Source organism: Astatotilapia calliptera, chromosome 22, assembly GCF_900246225.1.
Source record: "Astatotilapia calliptera chromosome 22, fAstCal1.2, whole genome shotgun sequence".
Taxonomy (NCBI): Eukaryota; Metazoa; Chordata; class Actinopteri; order Cichliformes; family Cichlidae; genus Astatotilapia; species Astatotilapia calliptera.
In genome coordinates this window covers 20,872,738-20,896,466 of record NC_039322.1, presented here as the reverse complement: position 1 = coordinate 20,896,466, position 23,729 = coordinate 20,872,738, and the positions used below count along the sequence as shown (strand labels likewise).

General features: G+C 39.9%; 1 protein-coding gene across 1 annotated transcript; it reads right to left on the bottom strand.

The window, feature by feature from the left end:
• Positions 1-1,034: 1,034 nt before the first annotated feature.
• Positions 1,035-22,356, bottom strand: ptp4a2b (protein tyrosine phosphatase 4A2b). The gene is made up of 7 exons (XM_026156044.1): positions 22,054-22,356; positions 4,940-5,233; positions 4,413-4,521; positions 4,239-4,331; positions 4,013-4,143; positions 2,471-2,545; positions 1,035-1,474 (listed from the first exon to the last, which is right to left on the bottom strand). Exons 2-7 carry the CDS (start codon positions 4,942-4,944, stop codon positions 1,372-1,374), a joined length of 516 nt encoding a protein of 171 aa, XP_026011829.1. The 5' UTR covers positions 4,945-5,233; positions 22,054-22,356; the 3' UTR covers positions 1,035-1,371.
• Positions 22,357-23,729: the final 1,373 nt, after the last annotated feature.

Genomic DNA, 23,729 nt, shown 5'->3' with positions numbered 1-23,729 from the left:
TTCCCATGGTTTCCTTTTAGATGGATCTCTTACAAGCTCCTCTGGTTGAAGTGAACTTTTAGGACAGCGGCATTTAGGCAGGGACTTCTTATCTGCCACAAGCACCATACGAAACACCCATTTCACTACACATCACGCCCGTGCCCACTCAGACTGTGACAACCTCGGGGGGGTGGGAAGGAGACAAGTTTGCTTTTTATTTGAATTTATTTATCTTTAAAGAACCAATATGAATTGGGGATGTTTTCAAAATGGGTACAATGATTAAAAAAACTGACCACTTTCATTCTTCTCCAGCTTGACTTTCAGATTGAATCTTAGGCTCTGTGTAAGAGTTTAAATACGCATACCTGTAAAAAGTCCTATTGTAGCCCCAGAAGGGAGAGAGAATGAAATTACAAGTACCTGTTGTAGTTACATTTGTTTTTTGTTGTATTTTTTTTTGTTTTTTGTTTTTTATTTTTTTAAAACGGCCTGGATGATAATCTGAAGTTCGTGTGTATGTGTGCGTAGGACACTCAGCAGGGTTTGGCGGACATATCTGAGGTGGACTGATTATTGCACTCCAACAAGATTTAAAGAAAAAGAAGAAAAAAAGAGAGAGAGAAGAAGAAAAAAGACATGGCTCTCAAACAGATAAAACTAAAACTATTGGATGACAAAGTGTCCTTGCCCCTGCCAAACTCTTAACTGCCACACATATCTTGTGAATAAATATTACAGACATATTCAAACTCAGTGACCCCTTAAACTGAAAGTGACATTAAAGCAAGTGAAGGGTAAGAAGAAAAAAAACATTACTGCATTTTTCAGGTGAACCTTTGAGTTTTGTGCAAAAAAGACACAGTCACAATGTGTGTTTTAAAAAAGAAAAAAAAAGAAAAAAAAAGTATGTCGTTCTGGCCCAATTATAAAATATCAATAGTGGAAATCAAAATGAGAATATATAATTTCATCACCACATTTGTGTAAAAATAAACATTCACAAAAAATGGAAACTGTTATCCCATGATTAAAACTGGAACAAAAAAAAAAAAAAAAAAAAAAGTCAAATAAAAACCCCATAAGAGACAGGATGGACTCAAGTTGAAAAATTCTGGCCCGTGGTTGAACAGTATAAACCGGGTGGCGGGCCTATCTGTGTGCTTTAACCTTCCATTCATTGGTTCGGCTGGTGGATCCCCAGATCTGGACTCATTCATTTGATCACTCGCTTCCTTCTCAATTAACCATGACTCAGTGTTAACAAATCATCACAATAATTACTGATAGCACTCTCCGTGTTTTGTTTTGTTTTTTCTTTTTAAATCTCTCCCGTTATCGGAAGATTCCCCACTAGATGTGCACAAGAAAGACGCACTGACAGGCAGCCTACTGAACGCAGCAGATGCTATCCTTGCACCGCAGACGCATTTTGGGTCTGTATTTCTCGAGGTAAAGAAGCTGTTTGGAGTTGAAGGCTCCACGTCTCTTCCTGTGAAAACAAGAAAAGAAGGAGAGGCTCTTTAAATAACGTGACTACAAAGAATGCAGCACATTAAAACATGACGGTGATTACAGGAGTTATAAAAGATTGACAAGCATTTTCAAGCGAGTCAGAACTAGTACTTCTGGCGTAAGGGCTTAAAATGGGAATTTCTCAGTGACTCAAGTGTACTGTCATTGGTCTAGATGGGATCACATGATGTTTTGGTGCAGCACACTGCAACTGGCATATTTAAAGCAAACAACACACCTATGTAAACAGCATACATTAAAGAAGGACTGTCATTTACACAGCTAATGTCAAATAGCTCTTCAAAAAAAAAAAAAAAAAAAAAAAAAAAAAAAAAAGATAAAACAAAACATGCTAGCATTTCCTTTCAACTGCTTGGGCCATCCAAACACAAAAAAGTAATTAAGATTAAGCAGGATTACAGGAAAAACCACCAAGTGAATTGTTATAGTTACTGGATGCCATCTTTGGGCACAGAGCAGCACATGCTGGTAATGTGGGTGAAAGGCACATATTAATCAGGCATTTCAGTCCACCTCACTTGCCAGGTTATCTAAATTAAAACAGCATAAAAATAGGTCCATTTTAACTCTGATTATCATGAGTCCATAGCTCTGTTCACAGCATCCTTCAACTTTTTGTTGATAGCCCAAATGTTGCTATGCTGTCAACCAACTCACTAATACAGTGCATTAGCTTTCCAACCAGGGAAGGAAAAACAAAAAAGTTCTGAAAGCACCTTCCTCCCAAAAGGACCTTTGATATCACCTAGCAGAAAAAAAAAAGTTCCATGACTCTAAATCCCTCCAACTTAAATGCATTTAATCATTTCTTATGTTTTATGGAGGTCTGAGTTTTCAGTATCAGCACACCTTGTGTCTGATTTACACTGCAAGTCTCTTAAAAAGGCAATAATCTTTGATAAGACTTGGCCTCCTTTTATGGTTCTAGTACAAAAGCAAAGAGTATACTTACTGTCTTATGAACTGCACAGCATCCTCATACTTCATCCCACACTCAATGAGGGCTAAGGCCACCAAGACTGGAGCTCTGTGAGGTGAAGAAATCCAGTGGACCACCAGTTCAAGCAGACAGAGCATCCAAGGAAGAAAGAAGGAGAAGAGAAGATTAAATGCCAAGAGTCACATGGTTCCACAGTAATACGGCGGTGAAGGAATGAGAAAGGGGCGTTTAAACCTGAAAAAGAGGCCTGGGAACTCAACAGGGGTGCACAAGTACACTGTTGCCCTGCTGGGGCACTGTGCTCACACCCTGAGCCTCAAACACAAAACTAACTGATGAGTTACAGTAAAAGGCTTCTCCTTTCTCACAACAGGAGATGGGGTGAGAAAAGACAAACATAAACACTTTCCAGACCACTCGGCAGGTTAGAGCTCAGTGCTGACAGCAGTTGTTTTAGTGGCTTTTTTCTCACATACAATTCAAGACAGACAGAATGTGAGAATGTTGTGTGGACTCTGTTAAAAGGCGGCACATAACTGCTGCCTCCTACACTGAAGGCTTAAGTGTTAGCCTGTTTAAAGCAGATCACACTGCAAGGCAGAAATCTCATATGACTGCAGTAAACAAAGTACAGGAAAGAAGGAGAGGAGACGCAGTCAGAAAATGCCAGTCTAACCAATATTGGGAATTAGAAAGTCTCTGGAATGCCACAGCAATGCAAAACGCTAGAAGCCATTGAGAGCAGATTGGCTAACTCTGCACTTGTGGTCAGGAAAGACATTTTCACACAAACACCCCCCATGTCATGTGCTTATGCCTTATTTGTTTTCACACTTTGTGTTGTTATTCAGCATAACTTGTTTGTAATTTACTGTCACACTGGTTTCTGACTAAGAAGTGTGCATATTTTCATCTCCGGAAGATCATAACTAGATAGAATGTATTCGAAAGCTAGCGCTTCCCCCCGCCCCCAGAACCAATGTCCGGCTGTTGTAGCTAATGATAGTGCTCAATAAAAAGACAATCAGCTGCTTAAATGATCTCTAACAGGAGGAGAAAAAGGAGACAATCATTTGAGTTACTAAATGAATCACTAATGAGTATTGAGGATTCAATTCTGGAGGTGGGGGTGAAAGGCAAGACCAGCCAATGCTGTGTGATCAATAGTGAAGAAACAACAAGTGAATGCTTTCTCTGACCACATCTCTCTGGAGCTACTGTTAATACCGCAGCAATAAAATGGTCCCTGGTCACACTAACCAGATTACTAACAGGGTGGGAAAAAACAAAAGGATGAGATACTGGGTCAAATGGGCTGCGTTTCACAAGGGACAGGCTGTGTTGCTGCCTTGGAAATGGCACGTCTAACTTTGAGAACAGATGTCTCAGTTATCTCTGCAGCCACTTTGATATGGACCCAAATAACCACCTTCTAACCCTCTAACTTAAAACATACCACTACATTTCTCATTTATTGCACGCAGGACTGTTATTTGGGCACGTAAGAAAAAAAGAGTTTTGGTGAAAAGGAGGCCAACTGTACACCATACATACCGTCCGAGGCCTGCCACACAGTGTACGGCAATGCAGCAGCCGGGTTGCTCTCGAAATTTGGTGTTGAGCAACTTGAGCCAGTTATCCACGATCTGGGTGGGAGGAGGGGCACCATCATCAAAAGGCCAGTCCTAAAGCAGAAAACATCAATCGTCATCAAATAACTTAGTTGAACAGCACAAACATCCAGTAAGAGACTGCCACGAAAATGTATGTCAACACTTACCAAGACCTGTATCCCCTCTTTCTCTACTGGAGCCTTATCATAGGTGGCATCACAAACTCTAACCAGAGTGTTCACCTCAAATTTTTTCAGTTCCTGGCAGAAAACGTGAAAGGGTGCATTTGAGACAGAGCCCTGGGAATCTGATAATCAGCAATAACACAAACGTAAGCATACCTCGGTGAACTTGTTAAGTGTGGCGTTGGTGGGGTTGTGGGTGATGAGGAACCTCATGCGCTCGTAGACAATCTCAACTGCAGCGGGGCGGTTCATGTTGGCGAGACGGCTTTAAAAAAAACAATTACAATACAAAACTCTTACAAAACAAAAGCGACTTTTGGCTCAGAAGTCAGCAAAAAAAAAAAAAAAAAAAAAAAGAAAAGAAAGAAAGAAAAGAAAACCCTCAAAAAAAAATTTGCTAGGAAACGTATGTTTTCATGTAGGGTAGAATAAATAAAAATGACAACACGTGGAGGGGGGGGTCGCTCAGGAGGACAACAGGTATTCACTATGGGATGATGTACACAGAATGATAACACAAAAGAAAAGGAAAAAACAAACAAACAAACTAGTCCACAGTACTTTGGGATTTAAAAAAATAAAATAAAAATACAAAAAATACAAAACCAAAAAAAGTTAATAACAAAAAATAATAACACAGAAGAAGATGAGGAGACTATCCAGGAGTCATCCAATCAGTTTACCCCATTCAGGAGAGCTGTTTGTGATTGGCTGTTCAAGAAGAAAGTAGAAAGCAAAGGTTTTTCGTATCGGTTGGGACAGGGCAGAGCAATCAGGCCAAGGGCTACGCAATATCCCAGAGGGCCTTTGGGAAAAGTCAGCAGTTCCTAGTGCGCTGGCAGTCAGGGGGGTTTCTGGGTAGCGTAGTCCCTCGGGGGGCGGCCGATTCACTTCTCCACAGAGGTGAGGTGCTGTGCCTGGCAGAACTCTCCGCTCACACACGCCATATAGGTACGGCTCAAGTCAACACAGAAACCCTGTGAAGAGAACACAGAAAGGGAGACTTAAATGTAACGAGATCGCACACAAACAGCACCCATTTATTTCAAACAGATAACCAGTGTCTGCACAAGCAGGAGGCCACCGATTCAGGTCGTTACAGAATATGATACTTGTTAAATTTGCACATCTGCAGCTGATTAATGGTAATAACCACAATACATTTTGCATATCATGATTATATTTGACTATTAGTCTGGAGATTAAATATACCACATGTTGACTTTTGAGCACTGGGTGGACAACAGTACAGATTAAAGGAGCCTTTAATAAAGCAGATATAAATCTGGAATTTCAGTTTATACAAGATTATTTTTCCTCCCCATCAAAAAGGCTTTCTATAATAACTAGGGATATATGACTACATTAAACAAGTGATTTTAATTAACAACAAACTAAAAAGGTCAAAGTTAAACATCTTCAAACATTGTTGAATGTTTTACGGAAACCACCAAAACTGCTGATCACATTCTTCAGTGCCTCCAACAGCATTTTAAAAGCTGCTGAAATGTGTGGCACTTTGCAGCCTTGCACAACACTGTTCACACGCACAATGTCAGATTAGTTCACCAAGTGTGGTTAAGTGAACTGTGCTAGCATCAGCATGCCTCTTTCCTTGCAGGTTAGCTGCCACACACTTCTGCTGAAGTTAGGCTATGCCAGATTAAACTACATACAACAATTTAGATCAAAATAACACGCCAGTGTACTAGTTTATGAGTCTGTTCTTCCACATTACTCATTTACAAATCCCAATAGCAGAGTCACAGGTGGCAGGTGACTACCCAGCAGCCCAGACTCATACATACAAACCATTAGTTAATCCAACTAGTATTTCTGAATCTAACCAACAACACCACCACCATTACTGAAGTGTCTAGCCAACAAGCTCACTTCCCTAGTAATTAAAGGCATACATTTCAGTCTTGATTAACTGAAACATGATCTGCGGTCTGCTTGTAGTTGTTGTCAGTGTTTTCACTTCTCAAATATCAGCTTCTGGAATTTGCAACATAAAGGTTGTTCCATGCTGTAGAGGTTTACACATTCACAGAAGCAAAAGATCCTATTTTTGATTCCAGGGGTGGACAAATCCCCTGGGGCTGCATCAGGAAGGTCACCTGGTGCTAAAAACTCAAACATGTGGAGCTACTTGCTGGGACGACCCCCTGTGAATAACAAAGCAGCTAAAGGTAGCTTTAAAAGAACTAAAGCACAACGACAGTGTATAGACACTCAAAAATCCCCATCATGACTGTTTCTACCTTCCAGCCAGTTAATCCTGCAGTGAAATGAACGCACCTTTGGATTACATCACTGTCAATTCACCACCCGTCACCAAAATGGAAAACTAATAATATTCACAGCATGGAGTGCAGACACTTCATAACAGTGTCTTTCAGAACAGGTAATGTCTGGCCTGTAACTGGCCACGGAGCAGCTGAACTGTGCCAAGTCCTTGACAGTCTAAATCCAGCCGCCACAAACTGGCTGGAACCTTCTCAGAGCAATATGGGAGAGCATTTAAAAACAAAACAAAAACGGCAAGAGCTGACTATCTCTACACCTACCACACACCAGAGTGTGTGTGTCTGCGCGTGCGTGCGTGCGCTAAAGAAAAAAAAGACAAAAAAAAAGGCTCGGACTTTAGCACCATGTCACAGGCAGCAGTCACAAGGTGCGGATTAACGAGTGGGCAAAGCTTCAAACAGCCCCAGCATTTCAATCCATGCTCCCCTTTTATAAAAACTTATTTTGAATGAAACAAGACTCTGTACTCTCAGCTGCTTTATATAATACATTCAAATATTAAATAAATTGAGTGACAGCTATGTACTATCAACCACACCGCCACTACACAAGAAGTGTGTCAACCCATGGAACAGCTGCAATGGCACTCAAAGCAGCCTTGACTTTGTTTGCGCCTGTGTGTTGGTGTGTGATGGCCAAGATCATCTGTGATGCCTTTAATTACCACCACTGAGCCCGACAGAAAAGAGTGTGGCATGGCTACAATCTGACAACTGAAGCCTGGACAAAAGTCGGGCAGGCTTCTAAGGGTTTTTTTTGTTTTGTTTTTTTCCCCCCCCCATCAGCTCCTAATCCTCCAGAAATGAAAAGGACAGATAAGTGGAGAGACGGGGCAGCTAGCATGTGCTTTTCACCTGTGAAACCTGACTGAAAAGGAGGAGAGCAGACTAAGAGACTGGGAAAAAAAAAAGAAATTAAAAAAAAAAAACTCCATCAAAGAACAAAAGAACCAGACACGCACACAAATACACACCAAGGACACCACAATGACAGCTTATGCTAAAAGGATGAAAAGCAACTGGATTGTGGATAGCTGCTCAGATGGACCAAGTGACTTCATACAGTCTGTGTTCCAAATGCTCCCACAAGAAGGGTTACAGGTGTGCGTGTGTGAGTGTGAGTGTGAGTGTGAGTGTGTGTGTGTGTGTGTGTGTGTGGGGGGGGGGGGGGGGGGGGGGGGGGGGGCAGATGGGAAACCCCATTTTAGAATTAACACAAGTGTATGTGAACTAAAGCACCTCAGGGCCAGGTGCAGAACATGAGGTGTGGCTAAGCAGCAAGTATTACGCTAAATGCAGTCTCAGTCGAGCTAAATTCAGGCACTTCATGTTTTTGTTGCAATCCCTTCTCACTGTACTCACTACCTAGAGCTGTAATGATTACATAATTCACTTGTTGATTGACAGAAATCTATTACGTTTCTGCTATTTTGTTTGTACGTTTCTATTTGATTTAGATTCTATTTGTGCCGTACGGTCAATAGTACACACAGGCAGCTTTGTTTGTGCAGATAAGACCAGTGCATGTGCTTTTTAAATGAATTATTAAGTGATCATTCATAAGTTCTTCCTCTGTGAATATTTTATTAACAAAGCACTTTGTGATCAATAAACAACAACAACAACAACAACACAATGAGCAGCGTAAGGTGAATTCCAACGTCATCGTTATAGGCGATGTCGGCACAGGAAGCAATTCCAGGCCCGAGACCACAGAAAGTCTCTGACATAAGGTACATAAAGCAAAAAAATAAATAAATGAAAAAAGAAAGAAAAAGAAAGAAAAAAATAAAATAAAAAAAGTGAAAAAGGCAAGGGTCTCGTATTGAATCTTCTAAGCTTTGAGGTGAAAACAAATGACAGCAAATGCGCAAACTTTCAACTCAAACCCAATAGCCATACCTGGCTATTTGTCACCTATTCATAAATTGCCTTACATAACAGAAGATAAACAAGAAAGTCGGAAAGATGAAGAAAAGTTTTGGCCACCAGTTCTGACTAAGCCTTTCAGAGGAAGTAAGCAAACTGTGGTAACACTGGGCCTGCCCAGCTGCTGCCCAGTCTGCCATCACAACATTGTCGGGAATGCATGCAAATTACTGTTGAAATTTGCAAACTGGTTCTGCAGCTATGCACTGCTTAGATCAGGGAAGACGGAAGAAAAAAAATGCACAGAGATACACACCAAATGTGTTTGTACAAGCCAAGTATGTTTAACCACACAGGAAACGAGCAGCCGTCGACAGAAAAACCTTCAAACTGTAGACCGAAAGCGTGTTAACGATCTCTCTTGTCACTTCGACATGAATGGCTGGTATAACTTAGTGGAAATGTTGTAAGAATGCTAGGACAAACTACTAATTAAAAAACAGGCTAAAAATGTTTAGCCTGTATTTTGCTAAATACAGGCTAAACATTTTCTGCAGCTGCTCTGCCACAAAACAGTGCAGCATACACAATTTCACAAAATAGATATATGTAATACAAATAGAAAAAGAAAGTTCTAGAAGGTGAAGACAGCCTGAAATCATCAGAGCTCATGATGCTAAGCTTTTCCTGTCTGGTTAACCCCAATTTTATTTACAAATACAAACTTAACCAATACCATTTTGTTTGTATAAATTGGCAGCAAATGAAGCAAATAAAATTTCATTGCCATTTTTAAACCAGACCAAAACACCTACTACATGTGAGAACCACATTCAAAATCATCAACGAACATTACTTTTTAAAAATTGTATTTAACTAAGATTGCAAAAATTACTAAATTATCTAAATGTGAGATTATTTTATGAATACTAGAAACAGTATTATAAAGAACTTGGGCTTACAGCTGGCATTTTGCACATGCGTGTCCATGTATAAACATATATTCTAAATTGGGAGAAAGGTCACTGAGTAAAGGCAGAGGCCCACACAATGGCTCAGAGAAAGCTCCCTTGGTGCCCTGTTCAACATCACGTGTTCACTGTTGGAACAGGGCTGTTGGAGCAAGAAACAGGGGAAAAGGACTGAGGCTGGATGGGAAGAACTTCCCAAATTGATTGGTCCTCACCAGAACCCTCTTAAGAGTAACTAAGGCAAAGCAACGGTAGACAGCGAGTAAGACTGTGAGGACGAGAGAGCGAGGAGTTCAAGTATTAGCTGATAAGGACTGCAGTATCTCAGAACAGAAAAGGACACGCAAACCTAAACAGGTGATAAAAATGGCAAAAGAATGGGAACCAGGGTGTGGGTATCCTGCAGCTGCTAACTCATTTTCTTTTTTTCTGCTTGATTCATCAAACTGTCTGGTGAAATACGAAGTCAAGTCAGACATAAAACAAACTAAATGAATATGGCATTATCCTGTAGTGCAAGATAAGTGGTAACTAAGCTCAGAATATCAACAATAAAACGCTGCAGGTGGCAGCTGTGAAGTTATCACAGCTTAAGTGCATGAAGAGTAAAGTGCTACAGTGGGAGTGCTAATTAAAAGGCTTTCGCCATGTTAAGGATTTTACTGCAACAAGACTCCATAACTGCAAAGCTAAAGCTGTGAGAAGCTCTTGTTGGCACTTGATAGCTATCAGGTGGGCCGTCTCCATGACTCTCCCACCAGGACTACTATACACACACACGCACGCACGCACGCACACGCACGCTGTTCACATAGTGTAGCTAGCCACAAGCTTAGGAGTGGGTGAGGCAGGCTGCTCTAAAATTAGAAAGACAAATACATCAACACACAGAAGTGAGACATGGAATACCAAATGACGAAACAGACTTTTTATACAAAATGTCTGAGTACATCCTCCCCCCATGGTGAAAAATATTAGTTTTACATGCATCCCAGTCTGGTGGTTTGAGGTTAGCTTAGGCTCTCCGTCTTTTACTGACGCTTTGTCTGGAGCCAGACTGGGCATGACCAGACTGTACTGCCTTGAAGCAGCTTGAGGCCTAATTTTTGCCATGAGAGCCAAGTCGAAAAGTACAGGAGCACACCTGTCATGTGAGGAGGAAAGGGTGAGAGGGCAAGCTGGAGGAAACCATGTTCACTGACATGACAGCAACATGCAATGATAATGAAAAAAAAAGCTCTGATACACTCACCTACATGCTTGCTGCACCCACCTCATTCTTAGAATGCCTTCACAAATAATACGACACTTTGTATTGACAGCAAAGTACTAAATTCTCCCTTTACCTCTCTGATATGACGGGCACTGATGTGAAACTCGAGAAGATTGAGAAGCGCTGACAGCTGCAAACAAACGTAGAGAAACCACGAACCAGGAGGAGCACAACCCGAGCCAAGTATCATAGAGACCTGCCTTCATTCCTGTGGCCTTCATGAGAGCCAAATAAAAGATAACTAATATACTTGGAAATGTCAAAGAGGACAGAGACAAAGAAATAGTACCACGAAGAAAGCCAGCAAGATGTCATTTGAAGAGACATCCTGTAAGGACATAACAAGAGATTAGCAAGATTAGAACAAGAGGGGAAAAGAGCAAAAAGAGTACAGAAGAGAAACAAAAAGGCAATGGGTAAAAACTAGCTGAGATAAATCAGAGGATCACCCAATGGTCCAGCTGGTTCCTAGTAGTGACATCAATACAACCGATAGGCTGGGTGGGTGTATGTCACCTCAAACTGGAGCAGCCCTAACAGTGTTCATACCAAAAACCCAAGATGAAGAAGAAAGCACTACACTCACTACAGCACTACTGTTACTGTAAGACAGTGCTAAGAAGGGGGGAGAAAAAAAAAAAAAAAAAAAAAAAAAAAAAGAGATAAAGAATGAAAAAGCAAGAACTTAATGCTTTAGTGGGAGAGAAAAGAGTTGATACAAACAGCCGTACTAGCACACACACCCCAACCTTTAGAACTTAAAAAAAAAAATAATAATAATAATAATAATAAAAAAATAAAAATAAAAAAAAAATACACTTAAGCCAATTACAAATTACCTGCAGACCTTTGGTTTACTTGTGGGTGGGTGTCAAACTCATATGTGGAGCAAGAGTAGGTTATGGTTATTCATAGCGAGCTTTGATGATTGTCCGTTTTCCAAGATGAAAATGTTTACTGTATGGACCACTTATTTAACACTGTAACAAAATATGCTCCCCCAATATTATATTATATCACAATCACCCTTCCATTTATTTTACATGTCACATGCTGGGTAAAAACCAATCATGAAAAACAAGGGTCTAGCCTTCAGGTGCAGCTGCATGACGACTGTTTTTTCCTGTTATTTTGTTGTTGTTTTTTTAAATAACCCTGCCAGCTGGACCGGGAGAGGAGAAAAAAAAAAAAAAAAAAAAAAAAAGAAGTAGTAGTTAAAGGGTTCCCCCCCCCCCCATTTACACGAGACTAAAGCTTGTTCATCTTGTTACAATGAAACATTCTACCAGAAAACCTCAGGTCCTTTTCCTCTAGCAGAACAATGTCCTCCACCACGCTGCAAAAATTTCTCAGGTTCCCCCAACTCCTCAAATCCCAATTCAATTGAAGGACCACAGCAGGTGCCAGATAAAGCCCATTACACAAGAAGCCCCAGCATGCAGGACCCAAATGATATGCCGAAATTGTTCCATATGTATATACGTGTTTCAAAAAAAACAAAAACAAAAAAAAACGCTTCATTGGCATTTTATGATGGTGTCTATCAAACTAATTCAGTGGATTGAGAATTTGTGCTACAATGGGGGAGGAGGAACAAACGAACAAACAAACAAAAAAAAAACAACCCCATTTTCTAATAATTCCAAGGACAACGCAATACCCATGTCAGTACAGGTTATGGTGACAGGTCACCAAAGTATTCAACAAACAGTACAAACATTAAAAAGAAATGGGCAGCACAACACGCCCTTGTCATCAGTCACGCTTGAAAAAGCAAAGACATACAGGCAAGCAAGCATGCAAGTAAACATGTGCACAAAACTACAAAAAAACAAAAAACAACCCCCCCCCCCACAAAACCCTACTCTAGTTCAGCTTCTACCCCCCTTTTTGCCTCACCAGTCCCTTCCCCCCCCTTCATAGTGTAACAAACAAACCAAAATCCCCAGACATGCTTGAACAAGACTGTAATAAGGGAGGGTGGCCCGTATGCAAAAACTCCACTGGGAACTCCAATAGTGATTCCAAACTGTTGTTGTGCCTCCCATGAGCTGCACACTCCTGGGGATTTTAGAAAGAAGAGGCTCAGGCTGGAGGTGGGAAGAACTGGTGTGCGCCCATTCAAAACGTTTCTGAGAACAGGAAAAACATTTCTTCACCTGCCATGCGGGTTTAGGTTGGAGTATCAAAGCTGGATTATACAGCAATGCGTAAGCCATTTTTCCTAGTACTACCAGCACAAGTGCAGAGCAAAATATTGATAGGACAATACGTGTCATTAGTTGAAAAACACTTAAGGATATGCTGGTGTTAAAGTTAACCAACTTGGTGAAATCAATGGGAAAGTGAATTAGAAATCTAATCAATTGAATTGACCAACTGAGAAGTAATAACACAAACAATACAATGATGTAAATAAAACACTGAGGTATTATACGTCATGAGAATTGATAGAATAACAGGACAAAACATTTGTTGTTTTCAGGCTGATTGAGACATCGCCGGCCCTTGAATCCTTATAATCAGGATGTGAATCACAGCCGGTCATGTCTGTGTTTACCTGTGTCAAGGTGGCACTGCACAGACATTGTGACAAAGACCTGTGGTGTGTTTAGTTTGAAAAAATAAAATAAAATAAAAAAAGCAAAGATGGGTATTTTAAAAACCAGACTAAACCTCAGGGAAAGGCACCTGCTCTCCCTCTCTCCATCAAAAAGTAAAAGTGCTAACAGCAAGTGGAAAGGAAAACATTCCTGTTGTTAAAACCTGTGTGTGGATTGCCACGGTTTCATCAGGCTACAAATAGGTTGGGTTAAAGAATGGCCCTCTATGAATCTGTCAGCCAGCCGATACGCATATATACTCAGGACTGCCCAGCAGCTGGACTCCTCAATCCACAGCAGACCCTCTTTAAAGGGTTTATAGACTCACTGAAACTCACTAAACTTGCTTACATGCTTTTAATTTTCAAACAGTATTGAAAATACATGAACTGCCAAAAGGTCTAGCACCTGTGTAGCAACTGTCCCAGAAAAAATAAATAAATAAATAAATTAAAAAAATAAAAATAAAATGCACCTCTCCGGTATAGATGATCATTATATAAAAACTAGTTCTGTGCCCATTCAGGATGCACCCATTCTAACTGGTTCGCCTTTGATATGGCTGCTTTCATCAATCATCATAAGGGGTGTAACAAGACTCCAAAACCATGGTTAGGTTCATACTTGAGTTTCTCCCCCCAACCCCTCTTTTTTAAAATCAGAGGCCACTTGATCGCCATAAATATTTGAAGCTCAGTTACTCTGATACATTTGCATTTCCTTATCTGAGCATGCTTCAAATATTACAGCTTTCGCCCCATTAGCACGTGCTAACTAGGCCTTTAAATTGTATAGCGGTTGATATGGCTCCACGTATATCTTGTATAACTCAAGTCTAGGATCGATTGCTTAATTATATTTTTAAATTACTCAATAAAACCCATTTAGACAAAAAATAAATATCAGAGATCTGTCTTAATATTTTAGTACTGTAGCTAATCATCATGCAATTGCTAAGGCACTGTTATAATATTAATAGATTCTATTCATCAAAAGCTGCTCATACTGGACCTCAAATTAAAAAAAGATGACTGTGACATGCATTCATTTAATCACTCTATAGCAATGCTTCTTAACTGTAGAATCAGTAGTTTTATTCAAGCATCCATATAAAATGGTTATGGCATGGATTCATTTCATCACTGGACTAATGCGTAGTTAATATAAACGCTGACAAATACTCTGGGGAGATGAAAATGACTCAGGATTGGGATAGTTTCCTCATTCACACACAGTCCTTACAGTAAAATAAAAACAGAAAAAAAAAAAATCATACACCATAATTGGGTGACATGATGCAACATTAGCATAATAGCAGTAGTGCAGCAGTACGTTTTTAAATGATTGTGACAAACATCTAGAAAATACATTTTAAAAGAGTGCATTTGCTTTGTTTGTAAATAATTATCATGCTAAGGTGGTAAACAGGATGGTGTTTTCCTGTTACAGTTGGAGTGGTTAAAAGCGCTTTGGTATGTCTCTTATTTAAGCCTTTAGGGAAAGGTGATATACTGGTTAGGCAAGGCATTTTCGAGTAAGTAATGTTTAAAGACAAATGCATTGTTAGGACTTAATAATTATAGAAAACAACAAGAACAACAACACTGATGTAGGTAAGTCATGGGACTTCACATCATAATCACCTGTCACTACACATTTTCCAAGAACTGCCCATCTAACCTCATTCAAACTGTGGCAGCACTTTTCTATTTATCCCAACAATAACCACTGAAAGTAGACCAGTCAGACACTGATGCTGTCCAACCATTTTCAGGCTTTAATCCATGCCCCCACCCCCTGCAACCCTGAACTGGTTAACTGAAAGATGACTGGTTGCAGGTTAACAGCTAGATCATTTCCATAAGCACAACTCACGATTCTGCTGGTCTGTCTGAACCATAAACAATCCGTGATCCTGGAATATTTTCCAATCGTAGAGCAGTCTTCTTCAGAAACACCTGGTTAGACGTACATACTGTAGAACAGAAGCTGCATTGTTTACTCACGGTACCAAGACAGCTAATTCCTCTTTGTAATTACATCACAAAAATCACTACTGATAAGCTATAACAGATTAAACTGGCAAGCGACAAATTTGCTTAACTGGTCAAATGGACTGGTTTCCAAAGCAACTCTGATCTAATCCTCATAAATACTGACTAAAACATTTTTAATGGCTGGGAGTAACTTAGGCACATTTATTAAGTGTCTCTTGACAAACCATGGACCTTGGTAAACCTTGGTACTCTAGTATAGAATAGCGCTAATACTGCTGACCTTTATAAAAAGGGGAAGCATTTTTACTTCTTAAAACTTGCAAATCACACAAAGAATACACTCGTGATTTTTCAGAACAGTGACAGCAAAAGTTAGAAGAAGAAAAAAAGAGGATGTCAAATGCAGCTGCCATGTCTACTTATTTTGCATCTTGATTAGATCTACTTACTGGCAGCCAAGTATGTTATGTTGTGAGCGGGTGTAACTTTTGACAGAGCTTATTATAACTGCTGTGCAATAGCCCTTAGAGCTTGTGGTGTACAAGTCTATATGAATTATTTTTACAAGAACATTTCCTCATTTATATTTCTGAAAGTATAAGAGTTTTAAGATATTTGAATAAAAATATAAGTGTAATTGTCAGTGTTGCTTTTAAATGCCAAGCTTATTTTGCTGACATTGTCATAAATGGGCAGTCTCTTTCCAATCCCTATTCAGAACAGCAGGTTAGCTCTCTGTAGCCCTAAAGCACAAGAGGTAATCTTCCTGCAGGGAACTTGCTGTACTGCCTTTTTTTTGTCTGTGTAAACTGGGTTTGAGAGAGGGAGGTATGGGAACATGTAACCCCCACCCTCTATGTCCATGAACAGACGAACACCCACAACACATGCACTTGCACATGGCAAAGCCCACTTATCACACTGTTTTGCTGCCTCTGAGTGAGCACAGATAAACAGTGTAACGATCAAAGGCTTCTGATAGAGCTTAGAGGGGGAGGGCAAAGACTGATCCATCTCTGGAATACACTGAAAGAGACCAGGGCTCAGCACCTTAGAAATGGGAATGAAAAGGTTGAAAACATTTAAACAAAGGTCTGTTCTACCCTCACATAATTGGCCTACGTCCACTTTTAATCAGTTTTCACAAAATAGGAAAAAAAAAAAAAAAAAAAAAAAAAAAGACTGCCCAATTATATGTTAAACAAAAAACACTTTTTCCCTGCGATTTCAGTGAGAATCAAAAGTGCAAATACACAAAGGAAACTAATAAAAGAGACAAAAGGTGGTAATATAAAGTGTTTGTGCCAATTGTGTGCGTCAACAAAGGCTGGGCAAGTTACCAAATGATACAAGATTGAGATACAAATGGCAGGAGCACCAAATCTACTTCTGAGATTGTGGACCAGCTCACCAACTGAAAAATCCATGGTTTGAAAAATAGTAAATAACAACAATGAGGTACCGCAGAGATTTCTACTTACAAAATCTCCAATGCTTGGATGCTGCGGATCTAAAAAAATACAGCAAATTTTTATGGTGTGCATACAGAGATGAACTAGCAAAAAACGTTAGTGGGGAGTTCCAGTTACAGATCAGAAAACTTTAAACCGTTTGTACCCAAATTCGTTACACATTTTCCCGAAGTTTTAAATGACCACTGGAAGACTTTTAAAACTCATCCATTCATAACAACTCAGATGCTGATTACAAAGTTCAGCATTCATCAGGCTGACGTCACCATCTGCACTTTGACTCCTGCATTTTAAAGTTAAATTGTGGAGTCTTGGTTGCAGAAAACTTGAGGAGCAATAACCAATTCCAAATACAAAAATCACATTTGTTTACAAGAAAACTCTAAACCTTCAGTACCTTTACGGTTCTATTTACATAGTATATAATAATAATGTGTGTAATAGTTGCCATTACCAAATATGACTCCAAAGACAAGGCAGTAGTTTTCTGGCTTGATCTGGAATATGGGTCGCTGGACTATATTGAGCCATCTGAGCGCCTTTGATAAGTTATAATCTCATCTCACAATCCTAAATCTGCTCCAGGATGACATTTCTCAACACAGACAGAACACAAAGCAGCAACGAGACACACCTTGACCTGCATGCTAACATGTGAATTACGCACTGAAAGTCAGCATAAAGACGCATTTTAACAAGAAATCTAAAGTGCTGTAGCCAAAGAGTCAACTATTCATGGAATTATTTTTTAAGTATTTGTTCGGTTTTCAATTCTGGAATTCAATTGTTCACCTTTTTTTTTCCTCTCTCTTTTAAACACACAGAAACCTAATCTCATCACTACTTCCTTTAATTTAGAATCGTGATGCAGTAAACAGTCTCATTTACCTCACTGTTCCTAATTGAGCAACACTGTCACTCAATTTGGCAAATTTTTGCCGTGTATCAGAAGCAAAATGTTGACTCATTTTCTCTGAGGGATCACCGGAGGGTGCCAAAAAATTAAATAAATAAAATTAAAAAAAAAAAAAATCACAGCACAGCAATTACAACAATCAATACCAAATTATTTCTATAGTGACTTTTTTAATGATTAAAAACATCTACCCCTTCTTGCTGGACAAAGTTCTGAACATTTGCTGTGGTCACATCTTCTGCATACTGGCCACACAGCTAGTATGCAGAACATGTAGCTATTAATAAGTATAAGCTGCCACTGGCCTCCCTAATTGTTGGTCCACAAATAGTGAGGCTGTTTTGTGCTGACCATTTCTAAATCTACAAATCAATCAATCTATCTATCTATCTACACACACACACACACTTTTTACTTCCTTTTCTGGAAATTTGGAAGGCCATAAATATTCACAATAATGCATTTCTTATTAATTTTATTGCTTAATGTGACAGTAACCAAAGACCGATTAAAAACATTTGCTAGAATAACCAACAGTAAGTAGAACTCTAAGACTGCCAAGAACAGTGAAAGCTTCTAGTTCCAGTCAATTCATTATACAGAGTTCCAAAATAAGAGCTAATACAGACTTGGAAAAATACAGATAAAAAAAAATCTTCATTTCATTTTGATTGTGATGATTTTTTTCCCCCTCTAGCATATATGGGTAAACAAATAACAGACGTTCACAATTGGTGCATCCTTAAGAACAGGCAAGTTAAAATACAAGGTGTTCCTTCAACATTCCAGCTAACAATTACTTCCACTCTAGCAAATAACTGACAGCTGCTCCTGTAGAAGTTAACTGCCTTGTTGTTTAAAGGCACAATGGTTCTTGTTTACAAATGTGCCAGGCTTATGGGTTCATTTAGCTATAATTGATATGTGCAAGAGTCAATTCATGACAGATTTACAATTTAAAAAAAAAATAGAAAATAACCCAACATTAAGAAAAGTAAACTTCCAGGACTGTCTAGAAGTCCATTTCTGTGCCGAGACCAACGCTCAGCAACAGACCGAGCCAGTAAAGAGAATGTCTGCTCGCATTTTTGCCGGGAGGTGCTGATCCCACCACAACATCAATTCTTCTGACATTTGGAAACCAACTGCCTTCTGACAGCAGCATCGGGGGATGCCTGTTGCCATATCAACAATTATCCCTGTGGTAGCAACAAGTGCTCCTGCGGGGAATATGGTGTCTCTTGATAAGAAATCAAAAAGGAGCAATGGTGCTTAGTAAATGCTCACAAAGTAAAGCTAAAGAAGACCTAAGAGTGCAGCAATAATGAGAATTAACGCTTGTTTATATGCTGTCATCAAGGAACTTTTTTTTCTCAACTAAAAACCAACAGCCCCTAACAGAACCATAAATCACCTTATGATCTCAATTTAGCTCATGGTAGCAAATCCATCTTTTTTGAGATTATAGCCACAATGAACACACTAGTTTGCGAGAGGCACTCACGGGGTGGGGGTGCCAGTAACACACACACCAAAAAACAAAAAAAAAAACAAAAAAAACAAACAAAAAAAAAACACCTAGGCAATGGGCAAACAGAGGGTTTGTTGTCTGCTTCAAAAATAGCACCGTTTTTAAAATCTGAGAAAGCAAGCACCTACACACAGCTGCTCAAACAACAATAACACATATTACTATTGCATGTTCTGGCACAGAACTCCGTGTTCCCCTGTTAACTGCAGCTCTGACAGCTGTAGCTAAACAAGGCAGGTGTAAACACAAAAAACAAAGGAGGATCCTATTCCTACCTGTTGCTATAGTTTCAGCGGGAACCCCTGCAACAGCAATCTAGGAGAGGTGTCAATCTGTGAAACACTGCCAGTGCCACTGAGCCTGCGCCTTTGCTTTACCCCAACACTGTGGCAACAACAGTAAACACTGTGCCGATCACTGCATGATTCATTAATCCACACACTTTGCAATAAACGAGCTACTCACAAAAAGGTGCCCACTAATGCGTAACTACATATGGGCTTCACTTAATCGCTTTGAAAAGAGGTAGCACAAACAGTGGCCAACTAATCTTAGCTTGCCACTTTATACCAATTTCAAAACAACTTCTACTGCAGCCAAAGATAGGAGTGAGCCCATTGTAAAACCAAAAACTTCATGTTCCATTCCCACCACAGATAGGGAGAGTAGCTCAATTTTAAAATGTGTTTAAGCAGTCAGTATGGAATGGCCTCCTCTGCTCTACCTTTCAACACTCAGTCACCCCCCTGTGGCTTGATGGGCTGAAAGCCAGCAGGCTACAACATAGGTGTTCTTCTCCCCCAGTAACACTCCTTTGTAGGCTGATATCAAGTTACTGCACACTGGGTTCACCTTTCACAGTTACAGTAACCAAGGCTGAGAACTTCCCATCTTGTCACAGGGCATTTTCTTTGCTCCTAGTAGGCATAAATTAGCAACCAACCAGCATATTAAGTCTTTAAACAACAAGTTTGATTTAGCTGAGAAAATAGCAAAACTCAAATAAGGATAATTCAAGTTTGGCTTACAAAAGTTACAGGTAATAGAAGTTTGCCTTGCAGAGTCGGATCACAAAAATGAGTGCCCACCCAAGCAGTATAGGGCTGACTTTAGCTGAGGGATGTGCTATATAAGCAGATTGAGTGAGAGTTGCTATTTCTAGATTGGCCAGAGCATCATGTGTCAATTAGCTACAAAATAAAGCGGGTCATCTGTTCAAACGACCTACTTCCACAAAGAATAAAATGCCAGTGGAGTCTGAAGACTGCAAAGCATTACAATACTGAAGTTGTGAAAGTCTAACCTTTTATGAAGCAAGAGTATAGACCTTATTGATTACATTACTCACTGCAACTTTCTATTATTTCTGTTGTAGTGTCCCAACATTCCCTTAGCTTTTTTTCCTGAATGCAATCACTCATCTCATCCTATCAACAGGCAAACCAGGTCACCTTGCAGTGACTCATAATCGGGAGTATATAATTAGCTTACCTGTTACACCAGTTACTGATTGACTCATCCGCCCTGTTGGTAGGATGGCTATTCACTTGTATTAGCCGCCCACTAGAATTTACTACCAGAGGGGAGCCTCAAATCAGTGGAAGGTCATAAATTGAAAACTGAGAGGCATGGGAATGTGCCGCGGCCTTTAGTGTCACAGCTGCTCTAGTCAACTTCCTCCCGAAATGCATTTCCTCATTTCACTTCAACCCACATGGCTAAATGGTTGGGCGCTTGCTGTTTTAGGAAACCAGACGAGGCTAAATTATAGACCCACCTAACTCCAGTGTTGGCCATTTTTTTCTCTCCTTTTTTCGTCGAAACCGAGCAAATTTTCCGACTCCAACCAGACAGCAAGCAATAAAGACAAGGAGCACGACAGTCCAGTCCAGTAGCCGCGACGACAAACAAACAGACATGACAAATCGTTTGTCGGTTTAAGAAAAAAAAATAAATCAACCCGTCAGCCTGGCAATTGGCCTTTAGCATATGGGTGAACTATACTGCAGGTCAAGATTTTGTCACAAAGGGCGGAAGGCAGCTGGCTAGCTTAGTCGCCATATAGTTACCACGCAGCTTTCCACAACTACAAATAACTCAAGCATCTTATACACATAACAGTAGCACTACTAGCCAGCACAATTGTTAACGTTAACACAAGTATTCATTGCCAATATGATACACGTTGTTCAGAAGAAATTCTACGGTAACCTGTACACCCTTGCACCGTGTAGCGCTAAGGTAGCGCTAGCACTTGTGGTATTCCGAACGACGGTCAGTTTAGAAAACACCACGTTATGAATACAACTAAACGTATCCTGTTCTAAAAGAAAAACACAAGCTATGACATAGTCGTGTTAGTAGTCCTAATGCTAGTCAGCGATTTTTTTTCTTTAGGGAAAAAGCCATAGCCGCGATAGCAAGCTAGCGCAGCTATGTTAGCTAGCGGGCTAGCTAACGCACTTTGCTTTTAGCAGCAATCTTTTAGACCAGCAGCACTGCAACAATCAAGACAAAGGTAATTGACTCAAGTGTGGATATCACGGATGTCTGAGGCAGTGAGAATGAACATTCATACCTTTAACGGGATTTTCAACACCGATTGTAGCACACGATTAAACCGTCTTAAGCTTTGCTCTGCGAGCTACCATTAACGTGGCTACATACTGGACACTATTCTCGGACGACTCCTCATGCAACTTACTTTGGCTGCCCGGCAGTGTGGCGATCACCTAACATATGGAACTCAACTTTTCAGTGGGCTCTAGCGGATCTATAGCACTAGAATTACATTCAATCAACGCAGAAAGAAGTTCCCAGAGGTTTGCTGAGATCTTTTAGTCATTGAGTACTTACAAAGAGCAAGCTGAACATTGAAATCCCGTGACTACCCCGGAGAAAGTGGAGGGAGTGCAGAAAGCGCTGTCAGATCGCCTTTTTGTTCCTCTTTAGTGTGGCAGCCTGAGATCTCGTCGGAGGTCGGGAACTGTTGTCGGGGAGGAGCCTCCTCCTCAGTTTGTACAAGACCTTCAGGGACCGTCGGAAAAATGTCGACCAGGCAGTGCGAATTAATAGTCAACAAAATGAGGGCCACCTGAGAAATCTGCAAACCTCGGAAAACTTTAAACGACAGACGCGTGTATCCCAGATCATCCTAGCATTTTTTTCTTGTTTGTTTGAGTGTTTCCTCGTCACCAATTTAACTATCAGGAAGCGGAAACTGGAATAAAGTTTAAGTGACATGCATGGCAACGTCTGAAGGGATTAGCTTCAAGGTCGTTCCTCACTAACTTTTCATATCTTCTATCACTTCTCTCTATAACAGCACATGTATGTGCATCAGGTTGTATCTGCGGTCACTGCGCCAGAATTACCGGGATCTCTCGAATGCAGCATGGATGGTCTGACGTCAGTACGACGTAAGAAGAATCCGGTTGACTGATGACAGCTCACCATGGTGACGACAGTTCCAGCAAGTAATAGCACCATATTATCCCTGAACTCATGGGCTGTTTTTTAAAAATAGATTTTATTCTTATCTAAGCACATTTTGGATTGGCTACAAGAACCGTTTTGTTTCGAAAAGTACAGACTGTTGAATCGCCTCCAGTCACGCATCAGAGTTAGTTTAGTTGTTTTAATTAAAAGCCAGCTCATTCATATGTTTGTTTATCCACATTTAATGTAGTTATCTATCCATCCATTTATACTCTTCTGCTTACGTGATAACCCATATATTCAACATGCAAAATATTTATGCAAAGATATGTGTTGCTTCCATCTACATCCAGCGAGCTGACCTGAAAAGGAAAAGTCTACCTGTTCCTCTTTTCAGTCCTAAACTTACTATGCAATCACCCATCTCTCTGAGGCCTGAAACGCTGTTTATAATTGTATATCTCCCTCTAGTGTCAGTTCTTTTACGTGCAACAGATTGCTCCGCACACGAGCTACTGAATTTTTACTAAGTGTTACTGATTTTTTTTAAGATGTAGTAGTAGCCTCTGTATTCCAGTTAATATATATTTTCTTTGTTACATAACCATACAACAGAAAGTCAATGAAGTTTCACGCCAGCATCCAAGGCATTTTTTTCTTTGTTTTTATTGACGTGGTATCAATACAATCAAGTACTGTAGATTTTGTATAAGCAGACAAACATTTTCAATCAAAAAGGAGTGCATTTTATACCCAAATTCTATTGCATAGTGCACACAATAGCCTTGTAAGACAAAAAAAACTATACGTTGATACATTGTACATTACACAAATAGAAAATAATACAAATAATCCTTCACAAACAACTCTAGAATGCTAACTACAAGTTGTAAATGCTCTTAACTCATCGATGCTGTTAAATACCATTTATATGTCCCAGGCTTCGGTGGTCAGTTTTGGCATCCCTATTAAATTATCATAAATGTATAAATACATCTTCATTAATTTCATGTGCAAATGGGAATGGCCGTTTGTATACTGAAACTAAAACAAACATATATCCCTTAAGAACCGAAGCAAGGCTTTTGTGATTT